This window comes from Ornithorhynchus anatinus, chromosome 19, assembly GCF_004115215.2.
Source record: "Ornithorhynchus anatinus isolate Pmale09 chromosome 19, mOrnAna1.pri.v4, whole genome shotgun sequence".
NCBI lineage: Eukaryota > Metazoa > Chordata > Mammalia > Monotremata > Ornithorhynchidae > Ornithorhynchus > Ornithorhynchus anatinus.
In genome coordinates, this window is record NC_041746.1 from 1,628,333 (window position 1) to 1,647,200 (window position 18,868).

An 18,868-nucleotide genomic window follows, 5' to 3' on the forward strand; every position below is an offset into this window, starting at 1 on the left:
GGAAACTGAGGCTCACAGAGGTGAAATGACCCGCCCGGGGGCGGATCTGGGACCGGACCGTAAATTCCGTCGAGGCCAGGGATGGGCCCCATTAACTCGAACGCGTCCATCCCGGCGCTCGATCCGTCACTCTCCACAGCCCAAACTCCCCATCCGCTTGAAACGAGCGTGGCCCAGTGGCCAGAGCCCGGGCTTGGGAGTCGGAGGTCGTGGGTTCTAATCCCGGCTCCGTCGCTTGTCCGCCGGGCGACCTGGGACAAGTCGCTCGGCTTCTCTGTGCCTCAGTTACCGCATCTGCAAAATGGGGATCGAGACCGCGAGCCCCGCCTCCCATCTATCTACCCCAGCGCTTAGAACCGTGCTTGGCACAAAGTAAGCGCTTAACCAATACCGTGACTGTTATCATTAAAGCGACCGGTGGGTTTTCCCGTCCCCAGCAACCCCGCAAGGCCGCCGGGGGGAAGGGTCTCCCTCGGCCGTGGATCTGCCCCCCCCCGCCGCGTTTTCCGCCGAGGCCCCAGAGCGGCACCTTTAAGGCCCGGGAGTTTCACGTCGAGGCCTCCGAACGTTTCTGGGCAACACCCAGCCGAGGTAATGGCTCTGCAGCCGCTAGCGTGTGCAAGATAAAACAGCCCCTCACCTGCGGGTACCTCTCCGAGCGCACCCTGTGATCCCCTGCCAACTTCCTGCCTACAGCCGTCCTCCAGACGCAACTAATAATGACCTTTGGGATTTCTGAATCTCGTTCAATTCCAGTGCCAACTCCTAATTAACCGCTTCGGCTCCGGCGGGAGGAAGGAGCCGGGAAGCTCCCAGGGGAGCGTGGGTCAGGGCGTCCCCCTCCCGGGGTCAGCTCCGAGCCCGGCCGGGCCCTCCGGGGGAGACCCCTCTCCCCGCCCCGGGGCGCTGACGTTGGCGGTCGGCCGCGGCCGGCTCCAACGGGATCGTCGGCCCTAATGATGTTGGCATTCGTTTGTATCTGTTAAGCGCTTACTGTGTGCCGAGCACTGTTCTAAGCGCCGGGGTAGACACAGGGGAATCGGGTTGCCCCACGTGGGGCTCACGGTCTTAATCCCCATTTTACAGATGGGGGAACTGAGGCACCGAGGCGACTCGCCCAAGGTCCCACAGCTGACAAGTGGCCGAGCCGGGATTTGAACCCATGACCTGTGACTCCAAAGCCCGTGCTCTTTCCACTGAGCCCCGCCGCCCCGCCGCTGGAGACGCTCTCCGGACGCGGGATGAGCCGTCGGCTGCTCTCTGCCCATTTTATTCCCCCCGATGCTATCGGTTGAGCGCTTACTACGTGCCGGGCGCCGTACTAAGCCGCCGGGGCGGATCCGAGCCAGTCGGCTTGGACACGGTCCACGTCCCACGTCTTAACCCTCGTTTTACAGACGAGGTGACCGAGGCTCAGAGAAGGGAAGTCACTCGCCCGAGGTCGCGCAGCAGACAAGTGGTCGAGCCGGGATTCAAACCCAGGGCCTTCTGACTCCCAAGCCCGTGCTCTACCCACTGGGCCACAGTGCCGCTCTGCTGCGCGGGCGCTACTCGAGAATAGTTTGGGGCGATGGCGGTGGGACACAGAGGACCTTCCAGATCCAACCGGATTACCGAGAGGTGGATGCTCTCGTTATCTATCCTCCTTTCCTGCCTCCTCCCAAGCAGCGCGGCTCGGTGGAAGGAGCCCGGGCTTGGGAGTCCGAGGTCGTGGGTTCTAATCCCGGCTCCGCCACTTATCAGCTGTGTGACTCTGGGCGAGTCACCTCACTTCTCTGGGCCTCAGTTCCCTCATCTGTAACAGGGGGACGAAGACCGTGAGCCCCACGTGGGACAACCTGATGACGCTGTATCCACCCAGCGTTTAGAACGTCGCTTGGCACGTAGTAAGTGCTTAACGGTACCATTATTATCATTCTCTCCCTCCATTTGCTCCTCTCCTTTTTTCTCTTCCTCCTCCTCCTCCTCCTCCTCCTCCTCCTCCAGCCCCCACTTCATTTCTCCTCCTCCGCATTTAGGACCAAAGACGCCACTATCCCCGGGTGTGTGTGTGTGTTCCGTGGGGGAATCTCGGACGACTGAGGTGGGAAATGGTGCCCGGGGGAGAGGCAAAACATTCATTCACTCAGTCATTCCTTCATTTTTTTTTTTTTTAAAAGGGCGTTCTTTAAAGCGCTTGCTACATGCCGGGGACTGTACTAAGCGCCGGGGTAGGTACGACCAAATCGGGTTGGATACAGTCAATGTCCGCGTGGGGCTCAGTCTTGATCCCCAATTTCTGCAGGGCAACCGAGGTCCAGAAGTAATAACGACTATAATAACGGTGGGATTCGTTAAACGCTTACTACGTGCCAAGCTCTGTTCTAGGCGCTGGGGGAGATCCAAGGCAATCAGGTCGTCCCACGAGGGGGCTCACGGTTTTAGTCCCCATTTTACGGGTGAGGGAACTGAGGCACAGAGAAGTGAAGCGATTTGCCCAAGGTCACAGAGCAGACAGTTGGCGGAGCGGGATTAGGACCCAGGTCCTTTGGATTCTCGGGCCCGGGCTCTACCCACTAGGTCATGCTGCTTCTCAAGATCTTGCTCCTCTTGTTGCGCAGCCAAGATGAGCGAATCCTCCTACTCCCCGCCCCCCCCAGATGGTTTCATCCCAGTCATCGGCAATAACACCTACTAACGATGGTAATTCTCGGCGTGGCATTTGCCAACCACGTAATAATAATGACGATCGCGGTATTTAAGTGCTTACTAGGTGCCAGGCCCTGTACTGAGCACCGGGGTAGATGCGAGGTCATCTGGACGGACACAGTCCACGTCCCACTCGGGGCTCACCGATCCAAGGGTATTCAATCCCCAGATCGAGGATGAGGAAACCGAGGCCCGGCGCAGTGAAGCGACCTGCCCGCTGTCGCCCAGCAGGCCACTAAGGAGGTAGGATTAAAACCCAGGGCCCCGGGCGCTCTCCATTAGGCCGCGCTGCCCCCTCTGGACCGTAAGCGCCTCGTGGGCGGGGAAAAGAGCGCATCTCCCAAGCGTTCGGTGCGAGAAGCAGCGTGGCCTAGTGCAGAGAGCCCGGGCTGGGGAGACAGAGGACCCGGGTTCTAATCCCGGCCCCGCCGCCTGTCCGCCGCGTGACCTCGGGGAGGTCGCCTCGCTTCTCCGGGCCTCGGTCCCCTCATCCGTCCGGTGGGGACGAAGACCGTGGGCCCTCCGCGGGGCGGGGACCGGGTCCGACCCGATCGGCTCGTATCTACCCCAGCGCTCAGCACGGCGGCCGGCGCGCAGCGGGCGCCGAAGGAACGCCGCGGTTATCATTCCGGCGCTCCGCCCGGAATAAGCGCTCGGTAAAGGCGTGGCTCAGTGGAAAGAGCGCGGGCTTTGGAGTCAGAGGTCATGAGTTCGGATCCCGGCCCTGCCACTCGTCGGCCGTGTGACCGTGGGCGAGTCACTTCACTTCTCTGGGCCTCAGTCACCTCATCTGTAAAATGGGGATGAAGACCGTGAGCCCCACGTGGGACGACCCGATCCCCCCGTGTCTCCCCCAGCGCTTAGAACGGTGCTCTGCACCTAGTGGGCGCTTAACAAATACCAACATTATTGTCATTATTATGATTAAACACGACTGACGTGCGGCCCGGCGGGAGGGACGGGGCGAGCCGGGCTCCGGCCCCCTCCGACCCCCCGCCCGCCGTCCGTCTCTCGCCGCAGAGCCCGGGAGGGACCCCTCGCCCGGCTCCCCGCGGGCCCCCCGCATCGGCGACCTGCTGAACGACCAGGACCTGCTGGACGTGATCCGCATCAAGCTGGACCCGTGCCACCCGACCGTGAAGAACTGGAGGAATTTTGCCAGCAAGTGGGGGATGGGCTACGACGAGCTGTGCTTCCTGGAGCAGAAGCCCCAGAGCCCCACGCTCGAGTTTCTGCTCCGCAACAGCCAGCGGACCGTGGGCCAGCTGGTCGACCTCTGCCGCCTCTACCGCCGGGCCGACGTCGAGAAGGTCCTGCTCAGGTGGGTGGAGGACGAGTGGCCCAAGAGGCGTCACGGGGATTTCCGGCGCCCCTTCTAGGCCGCCCGGTCCCCCCCGGCCCCGGCCCCCGGCGGGGGCGGACGGGGACCCGGGGGAGGGGGCGGGCGGACGGCCGCGCACCGAAGAACCCGGAGACGACGGACGGACGCCCCGTCGGGACCACCCGCCCTCGGAAAAACGGACCGGCGTCGAGGTCAGAGGTCGCCCGGGCCGCCGCCGCGGAGTCAGACGGAGCCGGGACGCCCCCCCCCCCCCGTAGCCCGGCCGGGCGCCCTCCCCGACCCGGCCGGCCCCCGACGTTTGGGAGAGGGGTTCGCCAAGCCGGGGCGACGGCACGTTTCTCACCCCCGGAGCCGCGTGCCGACGGCGCGCTCCCCGCGGGGCCGCCGGGAAACGCGGCTAGAGGGGCACCCCCGGCCGCCCCGTCGGCGACGGCGAACGCGGGGCGGCGCGGCCGGGGGCCCCGGGGCCACGGCTCGGTTGTCACGCCGCGAACGCCGCTCCGCTAGAGCGCAGGGCACCGGCGGCGGCGCCCGCGCGCGAAGGGCCGGTGCCGCCCCTGACGACCTGAAACCCGACCTCGGTCGCCGGCCCTTCCCCCCGGCTTCTTCCGTCTCTTTTCGAAGTGTGCGGGGACAGAAGGCGGCTGCGGGGCTCGGCCGGGTCCCCTCCCCGACCGGCGTCGTTTCCGGGGCCGCGGAGAACTCGGGGGGGTCGGGGACGGGGGCAAACGGTCTCGGTCGGGGGGCCCCGGATGACCTGGGAGCGGTCCGACCTCGCCGCTGCTTGGGTGGGCCCGATCGCCCCGATCCAGGGGAGTTCGGAGACACCCCCCACCCCCGCACCCCTGCCGAACTGCTGCCGAAACCGGGCCCCGCGACATCGCGCGGATGGCAGGTTGGGAGCGGGGCCTGCCTGGCTAGTGGCGGGGTTTGGTTAGCCGGAGGCGGAAGCTGGCCAGTTAGGAGTGGGGGATGGCTATCCAGGAGAGGAGGCTACCTAGCCAGGAGTGGAGGCTAGCCAGCCAGGCGGAGGGGCTGGCTAGTTAGGAACTGGGGTTGGCCGGTCGGCAGTGGAGGTTATCCAGCCAGGGGTGGGGACCGGCTAGTTAGGAGCTGGGGGGTTGGCCGGCCGGGGGTGGAGAACGGCTAGCCAGGAGGTAGAGGCTCTTTAGCCAGGAGTGAGGGCTGGCTCTTTAGGAGCCAGGGTTGGCTAGCCAGGAGTGGGGGCCAGATAGCCGGTGGCCGAGGGTCAGCCAGCCAAGGGGCAGAGGGCTCGACCGACCGCTCGCCCGTTCCGCCGACCTGCCCCGGTCTTGTGTCCCCCCCACCGGCCCGCCAGCCCCGGACAAGTGGAAAGATATAACCGAAAACGCCACAGAGGGTACGCGGAAGGTCTCCGAACCCAAAACAAAACCCTCCCCTTGCGTCACCCGGGCTTGGCTCCGTCGGGAGGAGAGTTTACAGTGAGCCTAATGAAACAGAACAAAAAGCCCTTGTCTAGCTGGCACAGTCACTGGTTCTATAAAGCACTTAGAAAGAGATGGTCGGGTATTTATTGGGGGATCCCTCGGGTGGAGACGGAGAGAGAGAGAGAGAGAGAGATGGTCTCTGGGAGTCTTAACCAGACCCCGCGGAAGGTGGACCTGTCCTCCCCGAATCTGGGGGGGGGGGGGGGAGACTCTCCCGATGTCATGGTGTCCGCAGAGGACATCGAGAACGCTAGGAGCGACCCGAAGAAGGGATGGGGGTCTCAGTGACGCGGGTCATCGAGGCAAACGGTGAAACGCCGGAGGTGTCGCGGTGGTCTTTATGAAGCGTTCGGTGCCGGCCACCGGGGTCCGTGTGAGATCATCGGAGCGGAGGGGGGCTCAGAGTCTGAGAGGGCAGGGGTCTTCTCCCCACCTTACGGATGAGGAAACCGAGGCCCAGAGAGGCCAAGCGACCCGCCCGCGGACGCGTAGCCGGCCGGGGACGGGTACGTCTCGAGCGGGCGGCCTCTCCCCGCCCCCGTCCCCAGGAGCGCGAGGCCCTGCCGTGACGAGGTCGGGGTCACTCACTCCCCGGACTCCGGCCCGAGGAGCGGAACGGGTTCGGGCTGTTGCCGAACCCCGCTGGGAGGAAAGATCCTGTCGGCCGCGGGCCGCCCCCGGCCAACCCCATTGGCTACTGGGGTTGTCGCTCGGGCCCAGGTCAGCCGCGAGGGCCGGGGAGGAACGAGGATCGGAAGACCGGGGACCGGGAGACGGGGGCCGCGCCGAGGCCCGCTCTCGGACCCGCGGCCTTCCGTGCCCTGACGGCCCCGCGTTCCCCTCGGGTGGTCATCCGTCCGGTGACAGGCTGGTCCCACCCCTGTCCGGTACAGATCCGGCACGGGACGCCTCCAAGGGTGGTATTTTTACCCCCGGCTGCCATCCTCCCTCTGCCTGGGCCCCCGCGTGCCGCGGCTCGGAAGCGGTGCCCGCGTTCCCCGGGCCCGGGGCGAGGGAGGGAAGGGGTCGGGACCGCCCCCCCCCCCCCCCCAGCCCCACGCTCGGCGACCCCGTGAGCCTCCGCCAGCGTTCCTTCCGTGTGTGTCCTTTCATCCGATCATATTTATTGAGCGCTTACGGTGTGCAGAGCGCCGTACTAAGCGGGTCCTTACGACGCCCTCCCCGGCCCGGAGCTCACGCTCCTCTCAGCTCAGTTCCCCTGTCGTCGTCCCCGTCCCGGGGTCGGGAGTCGTGCATTTACTCCCTTGTCGCCTGCAAGGATGAAGCCCGGGTTCGCTTTGGCGTCTGAGTTTCTCTCTCGAGTCTGTCACCTTAGAGGATTAAGGGAAATCCTCCCGCTTGGGTCGGCGCCGTTCCGAGCCGCACGCTCCACCGAGGGGCCGGAGAACCGCCCTCCCTGGGCCCGGGTAGAGGGGAGACGGCTCCGGCCCTGCTGTTCGTTTTTCGGCTCCGACCCCCACGTAGGTCGGATGGACGGAGCCCAGGAGAGATACGGGTGGTGACGTCTCCTTCGTCCCGCCGTAGCAGACGTCCACCATTCATTCGATGGCATTCGTTGAGCGCTTACTATGTGCAGAGCACTGTACTAAGCGCTTATAATGTACAGTTCGGCAACAGATAGAGACCGTCCCTGCCCAGCGACGGGCTTACGGTCTAATCGACCAAGATCCCTCTGACCCGTGTCCGGGACACCTCCCGACGTCCCACGTCCCCTGAATGAACAGCTTACCCCCCCCCCCCCCCCGCTTCCAGGTTCTGTGCCTCGGTTACCTCGTCGGGAAAAGGGGGATGAAGACCGTGAGCCCCGTGTGGAACCGGGACTGTGTCCAACCTGATTAGCCTGTACCCGCCCCGGCGCTTAGTACAGCGTCTGGCCCGCAGTAAGCACTTAACAGATACAGAAAAGAGATCGTTTCCCTCTCTAGGCAAACCATGGTCTTTCCCCCATCCGGCAGCAACCGATCTCCCGGCCCCTGAAGAAAAACGCCTTTCTTTCCCCTTCCATCTTCCCCGCCCGCCCTCTCGAGCCCTGCCTCTTCCTCCCGGTCACCCTCGCCCCCCGAGCTCGGCCCCGGTTTGGGGGGGATCTGGTTCCTGCGTGTACACTTAGCCTCTTCGAGGATCCCACCGGCGGGGTTCGGGCGTCTTCCCCGTGAGGGTGATCGGGCTCGGGGATGGGAGCCCGGGGGGAACCGCGGAATGACCGACCCTCCCGCCGAAAGGAGAGGCGGTCCCCCGGCCCCGAGTGGCGGAGGGAGGGTTCCCCCGGCCCGGAGGCGAGGGACTGCCCCGAACGACCCCAAGAGGTCCCTTCCACCTCGGTGACCCTAGGATCCTCCGTCGCCCTACTCGATCCTCAGGTCTGGGGACATCAGTGGAGGTCGGCGGCGCTTTCTCGTAGCAAGGCAGGTCCGCATTCTCTCGTCCCCGCCTCGGCGCCGACGCCGACCCGGCCGCCAGTCACCCGCTGGGTTTCCCGGGCCCCGGGCCGACCCCGGCTCCCGTCGCAGCCGGTTTTCGCTTCCCGCCAGGCGGACCCGGGGCCACGCGGGGGAAAACGATCCTCTGGGGTCGGCGCGGACGCCGGCGGATGGAGGGGCGGCGGGCGGGGAGGAGGCGAAGGCCCGCGCCGGGGTTGAACGAGCGGAGCGTTCGGCGGGCCCCCGTCAGGGCGGACCCTTTCCCCTCCTCCGGGTCAATGGGCGCCCTCGCTTCGCTCCTCCCGCCGGGCCGGCGGCCGTTTCGGCTGGAGGCACGAGGACCCTCCTCCCCCCGTCCCCTCGCCGGTGGGCTGGGGAGGCCGCCGGAGTCGGCTGGGACGTCTGACCCGGGGCGGGGCTCGTCGGGGATTGTGGCCACCGCGGAGGGGGCTGGCCTTCCCTCCCCGGCATCCTGCGTCCAGGCAGTGGAGGCGCCCCTCCGGCGGATGACGGGGGTCCCCCTCGGATCCCCCCGACCCCGACTGAATCTGGGTGGGTGACTCCCTCCCGGACGTTGTATGTCTCTATCCCGTTTTTCCTCTGTGGTGTCTGCTCTACTGCCCTAGTGTGGGTCTCCGATGGTGTTTTTGTACTTAGGAATAAAGAGCGTTCTTTCTTTAAAGCAATTCTTGTGCCGACGGTGAAGTTGACCCTCTAGACTTCCGACGGTGAAGCTGACCCTCTAAACGTCGACCCGGAAGGCCTCCGGAGAGGCCCCTCGGGGCGGACTGCCGCCGTACCGGGCACACGCCGCGCGCGGAGCACCCTACCGTGGGCCGGGTGTCGACGCCGCCAGGTTCCACCGTTAAATCTCTCCTCTTTCCACCCCCTTGTCCATCAGTGTGGCTCGGCGGAAGGAGCCCGGGCTTGGGCACCGGAGGTCGTGGGTTCTCATCCCGGCCCCTCCGCTGATCAGCTGCGTGACCCCGGGCGAGTCACCTCGCTTCTCTGTGCCTCAGTTCCCTCATCTGCAAAATGGGGATGAAGTCTGCGAGCCCCACGTGGGACGACCTCATTGCCTTGCCTTGTCTCGACCCCAGGGCTTAAAACAGTGCTTGGCATCGAGTAAGCGCTTAACAGCTTATGCCACCGATATCAGCGTTAACGATCCCTCTGGGGAGGTCCCGGCTTGACCCACTTCGCCCGCGGTCGTCCGGTGGACCGAGGGCGGCCCCCGGACCTCCGAAGTCATCGAGCCCCGGAAGCTCCCGTTTAAAACCGTTAACCTGAGATAGACGCCGGGGCCCCGGCCGGCTTAGGGTGAGGCGGCGATGCCCTTTAGGGGACGCGCGGACCGAGCCCCCGGGGCAGACGCAAGACGTTCGCTCGATTCCTCGGGCGCGTCCGGGAGGCCGCAGGCGGAGCCGCGGACGGCTTAGGGGGAATTCATCCAATCGTGTCTGTCGAGCGCTCACCGCGTGCCAAGCACCGTACCGTGACCGCTCGGCAGCGACTAAAGCCGTCCGTTCGGGCACCTCACGCCTTCCTCAACAAACGTCCCGGGAGGTTTCCTCCCGTCTCCCCGTTGCGGGGCTCCTAAATCCGGGCCTTTTCTCGCCGGGGCTTTCTTCCACGTCTCCCGTGGAAAAGCGGTGCGAACGCTCTGCGCCGGCGGCAAGCGCTTCATTCGTTCGTCCATCCGATAGTATTTATTGAGCGCTTACCGTGTGCAGAGGACTGTACTGAGCGCTTGGAATGGACAGATGGGTAACAGAGAGAGACGGTCCCTGCCCCGTGACGGGCTCACGGTCTAATCGGGGGAGCCGGGCCGACGAGGACGGTGGCAATAAATAGAATCGAGGGGATAAATACGACCGACCGACCGAATGAACGAACCCGGCGGGCGGGGGCCTTAAATTGAGAAATAGCCCAGCCTGCTGGAGGCCTGTAACAACGCCACCAAAGAAACTCCACCCAACTCCGAAGCGGCGAGGCCCGGTGGCTAGAGCCCGGGCCTCAGAAGGTCGTGGGTTCTAATCCCGGCTCCCCCACCTGCCTCCTGGGTGACCTCGGGCAAGTCGCTTGGCTTCTCTAGGCCTCGGTGACCTCACCCGTAAAACGAGGACCGAGACTGCGAGCCCCCCCCCGTGGGGCGGGAACCGTGTCCAGCCCGATTTCTTTGTAACAGTAACGATGGCATTGATTCGTTAAGCGCTTACTCTGTGCAGAGCACCGTTCTGAGCGCTGGGGTAGTACAAGGTAATCCGGGTGTCGCGCGTGGGGCTCACAGACCTCACCCCCGTTTCACCGACGAGGGAACGGAGGCCTAGAGGAGCGAAGCGACTCGCCCGAGGTCACCCGGCTGACAGGCGGCAGAAGCGGGATTAGGACCCACGACCTCTGACTCCCAAGCCGGGCCCTTTCCACCGAGCCACGCCGCTCCTCTCCTCTGTCCCCACCCCGGCGCTTAGTACAGTCCCCGCTACCTAGTAAGCGCTTCAGACGTACCACAGTTATCATCAGTCCAATCCTAGCTCCGAGCCCCACGTGGGACAGGGGACTGCGTCCAACCTGAATACCTCGTATCGGCCCCAGCGCTTAGAACAGTGCCTGGCACGCATCGTAAGCGCTTAACAGGTACCATCGGTCACATCATCACTACGACGCAGCCGGCACCCTCCGCTCCTCCAACGCCAACCTACTCGCTGCATCAGCTGGAGCTCATCTTTCCGGCCACCAACCAGCCCCTCGTGGGCAGGGAATGGGGCTGTTATAGATTGGGGTGCCGGGTGATAATGATAATGATAATGACAATAACAATGTTGGTATTGGTTAAGCGCTCCCTACGTGCCGAGCACCGTTCTGAGCGCTGGGGGAGACACAGGGGAATCGGGTCGTCCCAAGTGGGGCTCACGGTCTTCATCCCCATTTTACAGAGGAGGTGACTGAGGCACCGAGAAGTGAAGTGACTCGCCCAAAGTCACACAGCTGAGTACTCTCTCACACGTTTGGGGGAGAAAAAAAAAAGGAAAAGAAGAAAAGGAAAGAAAGAGAGAGAGAAAAGGAGGGAGGGGGAAGGGAGAGAGAAAAGAAAAAAGGAGAGAAAAGAAAAAAGAAAGAAGGAGGGGAGACGGGGGAAGAGAGAGAAGAAAAAAATGGAGAGAAAAAAAGACAAAGGAGGGGGGGAAGAGGGAGGGAGGAAAGAAGAAAGAGGAAGAGACGGGGAAGGGGAAAGAGAGAAGAAAAATCGAAAGAGAAAAAAAGAAGGAAAAGGGGGGAGGGGGGAGGGGGGAAGAGGAAGAGAGAGGAGAAAGAAAAAAGAGGGAGAGAAAAGAAAAATGGAGAGAACAGAAAAAGAAAAAAGGAGGGGGAGAGAGGGTGGGGGGAAGAGAGAGAAGAAAAAGGAGAGAGGGGAGGAGAGAGAGGAGAAGAAGGAAGGACAGAGGGAGAGGAGGGAGAGAGAGGAGAGGGGAGAGAGGGGGAGAGAGGGGGAGAGAGGGAGAGAGGAAGAGAGGGAGAGGGAGGGGAGAGGGAGGAGGAGGAGAGAGGGAGGGGGAGAGGGAGAGGAGAGGGAGGAGGAGAGAGGGAGGGGGAGAGAGGGAGGAGGAGGAGAGAGGGAGGAGAGAGGGAGAGGAGAGGGAGGAGGAGAGAGGGAGGAGGAGAGAGGGAGGGGGAGAGGGAGGAGGAGGAGAGAGGGAGGGGGAGAGGGAGGCGAGAGGGAGGAGAGCGGGAGGGGAGGGGGCGGGGGAGAGGGCGGGGGCAATCATGGCCGGAGCGCGATGACGTCACCAGTCCCCTCCCCCTCCCCCCCCCCGGGCGATGACGCAGCAGAGCCGGGGCCCGGGGCGAAGCCGTCCGTCCGCCATCCGGTAAAAGGAAGAAGAATAATACTAATAGGAATAATAATAACAATAATAATCCTCCTCCTCCTCCTCCTCCTCCTCCTACTACTACCACCAACGGCGATAGCGATGGTATCGGGGCGGCGGTCCGGGCGGGCCCCTCGGTCTCACGGGGCTCGGCGTGTCGCCTAAAGGGGGTCCGGGGGGCGTCCGCTGTCCCCCGTTTCGGTCCGTGAGCCCGTCGGACGGCAGGCAGGGACCGTCGCCGTCCGTCGCCGGCCTGTTCGTTCCGAGCGCTCGGGCCGGGCCCGGGGGCCCGAAGGTCCCGGGGGCCCGAAGGTCCCGGGTTCGAATCCCGACGCCGCCCCGGCCGGGCCGTCCCCTCCCCCTCCTCGTGACGCCGCTCTCCGTTAAGCGCTCACTGTGTGCGTTCCGGGCGAGGGGGGAGACCCGGGGTCGTCGGGCGACCGACCCCCCCTCCTCCCCCGGGGAGCCTCCCGGCCTTCACCCCCCACTTTACGGACGAGCCCACCGAGGCCCGGAGAAGGGAAGCGACTCGACCGCGCTCCGGCGGCCGGCGGGAGCGGGATCCGCACCCGCGACCCCCGACCCCCACCCCCCGGGCCGGCCTCCCTCCGCCTCCCCGGGGAGGGTCTCGATCCGTCGACCTCGAGGTCGCGGGGCCCGGCGAGGCGGAGGTCGCGGGTGCGGATCCCGGCCGGGCCGGTCGCTCGGCCCCTCCGGGCCTCGGGGACCTCGCCCGGAAAACGGGGACGAAGACCGGGACCCTCACGGTGACCCCGTATCCCCCCCGGGCGCCCGACGGACGCCGACGTTACGGTCGTCGTCATTATCATCGTGGGCCCGGCCCGCTTCCGCTCCGACCCTGACCCGTATTCCGCTCCCAGGTGATCTCGGGACGGGCCCCTCTTCGTCCGGCGGGAGGGGAAGACGATGTTCGCCGACGGCCCGGAGGATGCCGACGGCCCGGAGGATGCCGACGGCCCGGAGGATGCCGTCCGCCGCCCGGTAACGACGCCGATGGACGGTATCCGGCGAGCGCTCACCCCGCGCCGGGCGCCGGGGCGGATGCCGGGGCGTCGGGTCGTCCCCCCGTGGAGCCGCCGGTCTCCGTCCCCCGTCTCTCCGTCCCGGCTTGCCCGAGGTCACCCGGCGGAGTCGCGGAGCGGGGATTAGGACCCGGGTCCCCGGGGTCCCCCGACTCCCCGGCCCGGGCTCCCCCCGCCGAGCCGAGCCGCCGCCCGGGATGATCGCGGTGATCGTTTGAGCGCCGGCTCTGGGCCGAGCCCTCTTCCGAGGGCCAGGGGAGATACGGGCCGTCGGGTCGTCCCGCGCGGGGCTCGCGGTCTTCGGCCCCGTTCGACGGAGCGGGTCGCCGAGGCCCGGAGAAACAGCCGATACGTGGCGGGGCGGGGATTGGAACCCACGACCTCTGACTCCCGGGCCCGGACCCTTTCCGCCGAGCCGCGCCGCCTCGCCGTACCGCGGCGGGCCGGCCGGAGCGTCCGGCGCGGCGGCCGCCCCGCCGCCGACCGCCCCCTCTCCCTTCCCGGGCGCCCGCAGGCGATCCCCTACGTCGGCACGCTCGCCGAGGAGCTGGTCCCGGGGCAGGTGTTGGTCGTGCGCGGGCACGTGCCGGACGACGCGGACAGGTGAGCGCCCCTGGGAGGGAGGAGGACGGCCCCCGGCCGTCTCGGGGGCCGGAGGGGAGACGCGGATCGACGTCATCCGTCGGTCGGCCGGTCGCTTGTATCTGTCCGGCGCTTGCTGGGTGCGGGGCGCGCCGGCGATGACCACGACGGTATCGGTCGAGCGCTTACCGTGGGACCGGGCGCCGTTCCGAGCGCCGGGGTAAAGACGAGGCCGTCGGGTGGTCTCCGTCCCCGTTTTCCGGATGAGGGAACCGAGGCCCAGAGAATGACGATGGCGTTTGTTAAGCGCTTACTACGCGCCCGGATCCGAGCGCTTAGAGAGGCGGTCGGGTCGTCCCACGCGGGGCCCACGGTCTCAATCCCCGTTTTCCGGATGAGGGAACCGAGGCACCGAGAAGCGCGAGCCCGTCGGCGGGCAGGGACCGTCTCTGTTGCCCATCTGTCCATTCCAAGCGCTTAGCGCAAGTGCCCCGCACGTAGCGAGCGCTCAATGAGCACTATTGAACGAATGAGGCGACCGGCCCAAGGTCACAGCGGACGAAATTAGAGCCGGGACGGGAACGCGGGTCCACCCGCCTCCCGGGCCCGGCCCCCGCCGGGTAGAACGCCGGCAGCGCCGGAGACGGTCCGTGCGATCGTGTCCGGTTCCGGGTCCCTAGAGGCGTCTCCCCGGCCGGGGAGCGGCCTCGGGGCGGGGAGGAGGCCCGGCGACCCTTGGCCCCGGCAGGTTTCAGATCGACTTCCAGTGCGGGAGCAGCGTGAGGCCCCGGGCCGACGTGGCCTTCCACTTCAACCCGCGCTTCCGGCGGCCCGGCTGCGTGGTCTGCAACACGCTGCGCCGGGAGAAGTGGGGCCGGGAGGAGATCACCCACCGGATGCCCTTCGAGAAGGGGAAGCCTTTCAAGATCGTGTTCATGGTGCTCGGAGACAAGTTCCAGGTCAGCCGGGCGACGTCCGTCCCGTCCCCTCCCCGGCCGGGATCCCCCCCGCCGACCCCCGGAGGCCCCTCGGGAGAGCCCGCCTAGTCCTGGGCCCCCGAGGGGCGACCACAGTAACCGCGGCATCGAAGCGCCCGCCGCGTGCCGGCCGCCGTACCGGGCGCCGGGGCGGAGACGGGGGAGTCGGGGCGGACGCGGTCCCCGGCCCGCTCGGGGCTCCCGGCCTCCGAGGCCCGTTTTCCGGCCGAGGCGACCGAGGCCGGGGTCGGGGGGGGGGCCGCTGACGGGCGTCTCCCCGGCCCGCAGGTGGCCGTCAACGGGAAGCACCTCCTGCTGTACGCGCACAGGATGGAACCTCTGCTCGTCGACACCCTGAGCATCTCCGGCCAAGTGCGCGTCCTGTCCTTCGGCTTCCGCCCCGGCCCGGTACGCTTCCGGCGCCCTCCGCGGGACGGGGTCGGGCCGCGGAGACCCCGGGGGAGAGGCGGAGGGGCGGCGCCGAGCGCCCGGCGGGGGCCGGACGCCGACCCGAGCACGCGGGGAGGCTCGGCGTGGGGCGGTGAGGGAAGAGGGGACCCGTGGACCCACGGCCCGACTCCCTCCTCTCCCTGTGCTTCGCGCTCTGCAGAGCTCCCCTGCCCCGAGCCTGGCCAAGAAACCCGCCGGGAACGTGAGTGCGGGAGCTCGCGGAGGGAGGGGACGGTCCCGTGCGCGCGAGGGGCGGGCGGGCGGGCGGGTCGCGGCCCCTCGCCCGCACGGGCCTGGGGCACCTGGGGGGGGGGGGGGGGTGTCCCGGTCCCGTCGATCGGTGGTATTCATCGACCGCTTGCTGTGGGTCGAGCACCGTACGGAGCGCCTGGGAGAGTCCAAGTAGCAGATACGGTCCCCCGACAGCGTGAACGCGGGAGCCCACCGGAGCCGGCGTCCGCCTCGGGGTCCGGAAGCCGAGGACCGGGAGGGGAAGACACCCCCCCCCCCCCCCCGCGATCCTGCGGTAGCCGAGGGGCCGGGGAGGGAGGGTGGGTCCCGGGTGTCGCCCTTCACTCTCCGCCCATCTCCCCCGACAGGACGCCCGGGCCGGTCCGGGGCCGCTGGTGAGTGTCCCGGGGGGGGGGGGGGGTAGGGGGTGGCACGTGGTCCTCCGCCCCGCGTCCGCCGAGACCAGGGAAGGCTCGGACGCCGCCTGAGCTTTCCGCCCCCCGGGAAGAGGACGCGAGGCGCGGGGAGGAGCCGGCGTCCCGCCACGCGGTCGTCGCGCCTCGTCGCCCGTCCTCTCCCGGCGGGAAGCCGACGGCTCCCGCCCGGCCCCCGCCCCCCCGGCGCGTCCGGCGCCGTACCCGGGCTCGCCCGCCCGGCGGGCCCGGGACGAGCCGGGATCACGTTCCGGCAGGGGAGCGGCGCGGCCCAGGGGCTAAAGCCCCGGCTTACGAATCACGGGATGTGGGTTCTGATCCCGGCTCCGCCCCCTGTCCGCCCGGTGGCCTCGGGCGAGGCGCTTCACTCTTCCGTGCCTCGGTTACCTCGTCTGGCGAATGGGGATTCGGACCGTGAACCCCGCGCGGGGCAGCCCGATCACCTCGCCTCCACCCCGGCGCTCGGAACGGTGCTTGGCGCGCAGCAAGCGCTCAACGGAAACCGTCGCCGCCGCCCGCTCTGAGGCCCGGTGTTGGTTCCAGGTCCTTCCCTACAGCGCCCGCCTGAGCTCGCCGATGGCGCCGGGGCGAACCGTGGCCATCAAAGGAGAAGTGGATAAAGATCCCAAAGGGTGGGTCGGTGGCGGCCTCCCCGCCCTGGTCTGTCTCCAGCGGGCTCCTCGCTGGGCGTCGGAGAGGGGCGGGGTCCGCGTGACCCGCTTTCCCCTCCCGGCCGGGGGGATGGTGTCCGGCAGCCGCCCGGGCGGGGGTCTAGCCGTCGGAAGGGACGCGGGGGGTACGCGCCTCGTCGGCGTCCTGGCACGGGAAAGTCAGCGAGTCGGTCGTATCGAGCGCTGGGCGAGCGCAGCGTAACCATCTACAGACACGTTCCCGGCTCGCCGCGAGCCCGTGGGCTAGAGGGACGGACGTCACCGTTAATAAATGACGGATACGGACAGAGATGGGGTGTGGGGCTGGGAGAGGGAATAAAGGGAGCGGGAGCAGAGGAAGGGAGGCGCGTCCCTCGGAGGAGACGGGCCTTCGGTAAGGCTCCGAAGCGGGAGGAGGGGAATCGTCTGTCGGATCGTAGGAGGGAGAGGAGGGGATCCCGGGCCGGGGGCTGGCGTCGGAGGAGCGAAGCGTACGGGCCGGGTTGGAGTAAGAGTAGCGAGGCGGGAGGGGGGCGAGGGGAACGACCGCTCTAAAGCCGAGGGCGAGGAGTTTAACCCGGAGGTTCCCGAGGAGCGGGGAGCGCCCTCCGGTCCGCGCCCGGCCCCGCCGACGTCGCCTCCCCCCTTTCGGCGACAGGACCTTCCACGTCAACCTGAGAGTCGGAGGCTCCCGCGACATCGCCCTCCACCTCAACCCCCGCCAGAAGAGCAGGACGTTCGTGAGGAACTCCTTCCTCCGCGACAGCTGGGGGGAAGAGGAGAAGAGCCTCCCCGACTTCCCCTTCGGCCCCGGGATGTATTTCGAGGTGGGGCGCCGCCGGGCGGGAAACCGGAAGCCCGCGGAGGGTCGGGGGTGGGCGGAGGGGCGCAAGTCAGTCAGCCGTGTGACTTTGGGCGGGTCACCTCATCTGGAAAGCGGAGATTGAGACTGAGCCCCACCCGGGACAACCCGATCGCCCCGTGTCCGCCCCGGGGTTTAGAATAGTGCTTGGCCCGGGGTTAGCGCTTAACCAATACGGTCCTCCTCCTTACTAGGGGTGGGGGAAACGGATCAGGGCAGGCCTCCGGGAGGAGGCGGGTTCCCAGGAGGCGGTGAAGGGCACGGCCTCCATCCACCCCCGCCCCCCGTGGGGACCGACGGGTGGCCGGACCGGCCGGGGGGGGGGGGGGGGGGGGGGTGTCCCGGCTAAGGTAAGGGCCGACGCCGTCTCCCGTCCCCCCGCAGATGCTCATCTACTGCGAGGCCCGGCAATACAAGGTGGCCGTCAACGGCGAGCACGTCCTGGAATACAAGCACCGCTTCACGGACCTCGCCGAGGTCGACACCGTCGAGGTCCAGGGGGACGTCCGCCTGCTGGACGTCGCCGACTGGTAGGCCCCCCCCCCCCCCCGCCTCGCGAGCCGGGCACCGAGGCCGGACCCCCGGGCCCGGCCGCGGGCCGCCCTCCTCCCGACGGGCCGGGGGAAGCCGACGGAGCCCCCTGGCCTTCGGCGCTCGCCCGGACGGGAAGCGGTCGACGGCCACGACTCTCTTTAATGCCCCCGAGACGCCGCGCTCCCCCAGCCCCCCGCGGATCCAGGCGGCCCGCCCCCGGGACCGGGGTAACTCGCTCGTCCGCCGAGCGGGCGGGGGTCCGAGCGGCGAGGCCCCGCGGGACGGGAAGCCGGCGCCTAAAACGGCACAGCGGAGGCCTCGCGTATAAAAGACGCGCGCGGCGCGGACGACGTCCCTCCGTCGCGTCGCTCTCTCGCTGCTGGCTCGCCTGCGGAATGTCCCACGGATCCGGTCCGGGGAAGACCTGTCAGCACTGACCCTTCCCGGAGCACTCACTGTCAAAAATAAAACCCTAGAGAGATCGCCGCCGTCGGCTAGACTGTCCTTCCTTGGGAGGGTGGCGGAGTCGGTTCGACGGCGCGGCTGGCTTTGGGAATATAAAGAAGCGAGCCTAAAAGGCGGAGGGAAGCCGGTGTCCGCTCTTCGAATCGCAGACGGGGAGAGGGCCAGGAGAGCGAGGCGGCCCGGTCGGTCGGGGAAGGTTTTCCGGAACCCGGTCCCCGCGGGGCTGCGGGATGGGGCCTGCCTTCGGAGCCGCTCGGACCTGAAACGGGGCGGGGCTCCGTCTTGGGCGGAGGGGGACACGGTCCCTTGCCGCAGTCTTGCCACAGATCCCCGAAGGCCGTGACTGACCCGAGCCCCGCCGGGGCGCGTGTCCGCGGGGAACCCGGGCGGGGACCCGGGAACCGTCCGTTCACGTCCTCCGGAAGGAGGCGGACCCCGCGTCCCCAGGGAGCCGACCTGGGCGCGCCGACGCGGCCGGGGTCTCGGCCGGGGCAAGGGGGCCGGTCCGGCAACCGGGCGGGCCCACGGCCGCTCGCCGGGACCCCCTCGCCGGGCGGGCCTCCCGCTGACTTGAGGAAACGGGCGTCCCCTCGCGCTGGGTCCCGCTCCCGCGGGGTCGTTCTCCACGGCGGCCGCCGAGCCCTCCCCGCCGGCGCTCGCGGGTGGGGGAGACGAGGCCGCCGGCCCGAGCGGAGGAATTTCGCTTTTCTGGGTTTTTGGACATGTCTCTTAGGGGCTAGAAGTAGCTCTGTAGCGGCTCTCCCAGGATGATCTCCAACCTCTGGATGGTCTTCTGGCACTGATGTTCTACTTCTTCGCACTCGTCTGAGG

At 67.6% G+C, this 18,868-nt stretch overlaps 2 protein-coding genes across 6 annotated transcripts in view; one reads left to right on the forward strand and one right to left on the reverse strand.

The window, feature by feature from the left end:
• Positions 1–3,931: 3,931 nt before the first annotated feature.
• LGALS8 (galectin 8) lies at positions 3,932–18,058 on the forward strand. Of its 3 annotated transcripts, none has more exons than XM_029047671.2 (10): positions 3,932–4,009; positions 12,691–12,811; positions 13,367–13,455; positions 14,183–14,393; positions 14,700–14,819; positions 15,022–15,063; positions 15,461–15,487; positions 16,070–16,158; positions 16,835–17,003; positions 17,423–18,058. In XM_029047671.2, exons 2-10 carry the CDS (start codon positions 12,737–12,739, stop codon positions 17,570–17,572), a joined length of 972 nt encoding a protein of 323 aa, XP_028903504.1. In that variant the 5' UTR covers positions 3,932–4,009; positions 12,691–12,736; the 3' UTR covers positions 17,573–18,058. The 3 variants fall into 3 exon arrangements, with proteins under 3 accessions (XP_028903504.1, XP_028903503.1, XP_028903505.1); XM_029047670.1 differs by lacking the exon at positions 3,932–4,009 and adding an exon at positions 11,739–11,809; XM_029047672.1 differs by lacking the exons at positions 3,932–4,009; positions 15,461–15,487 and adding an exon at positions 11,739–11,809.
• The window catches only part of HEATR1 (HEAT repeat containing 1), a 36,559-nt gene continuing 35,404 nt past the window's right edge, over positions 17,714–18,868 (reverse strand). For 2 of the 3 annotated variants that reach the window (XM_039914825.1, XM_029047668.2), the window contains exon 45: positions 17,714–18,862. In XM_039914825.1, coding sequence (XP_039770759.1) covers positions 18,774–18,862 — 89 coding nt within the window. In that variant the 3' untranslated portion in view covers positions 17,714–18,773. The remainder of the gene's footprint in view (positions 18,863–18,868) is intronic. The other variant, XR_005661116.1, reaches the window with a different exon arrangement.

What these genes read in the sequence shown, in the direction of transcription:
- LGALS8 (XM_029047671.2), top strand. Translation starts at nt 12,737, where the DNA reads ATGTTCGCCGACGGCCCGGAGGATGCCGACGGCCCGGAGGATGCCGAC. An exon ending in TCGGCTTCCGCCCCGGCCCG is followed by an intron (nt 14,820 to 15,021) that starts GTACGCTTCCGG and finishes CGCGCTCTGCAG; the next exon opens with AGCTCCCCTGCCCCGAGCCT. An exon ending in GCCCCGGGATGTATTTCGAG is followed by an intron (nt 17,004 to 17,422) that starts GTGGGGCGCCGC and finishes GTCCCCCCGCAG; the next exon opens with ATGCTCATCTACTGCGAGGC.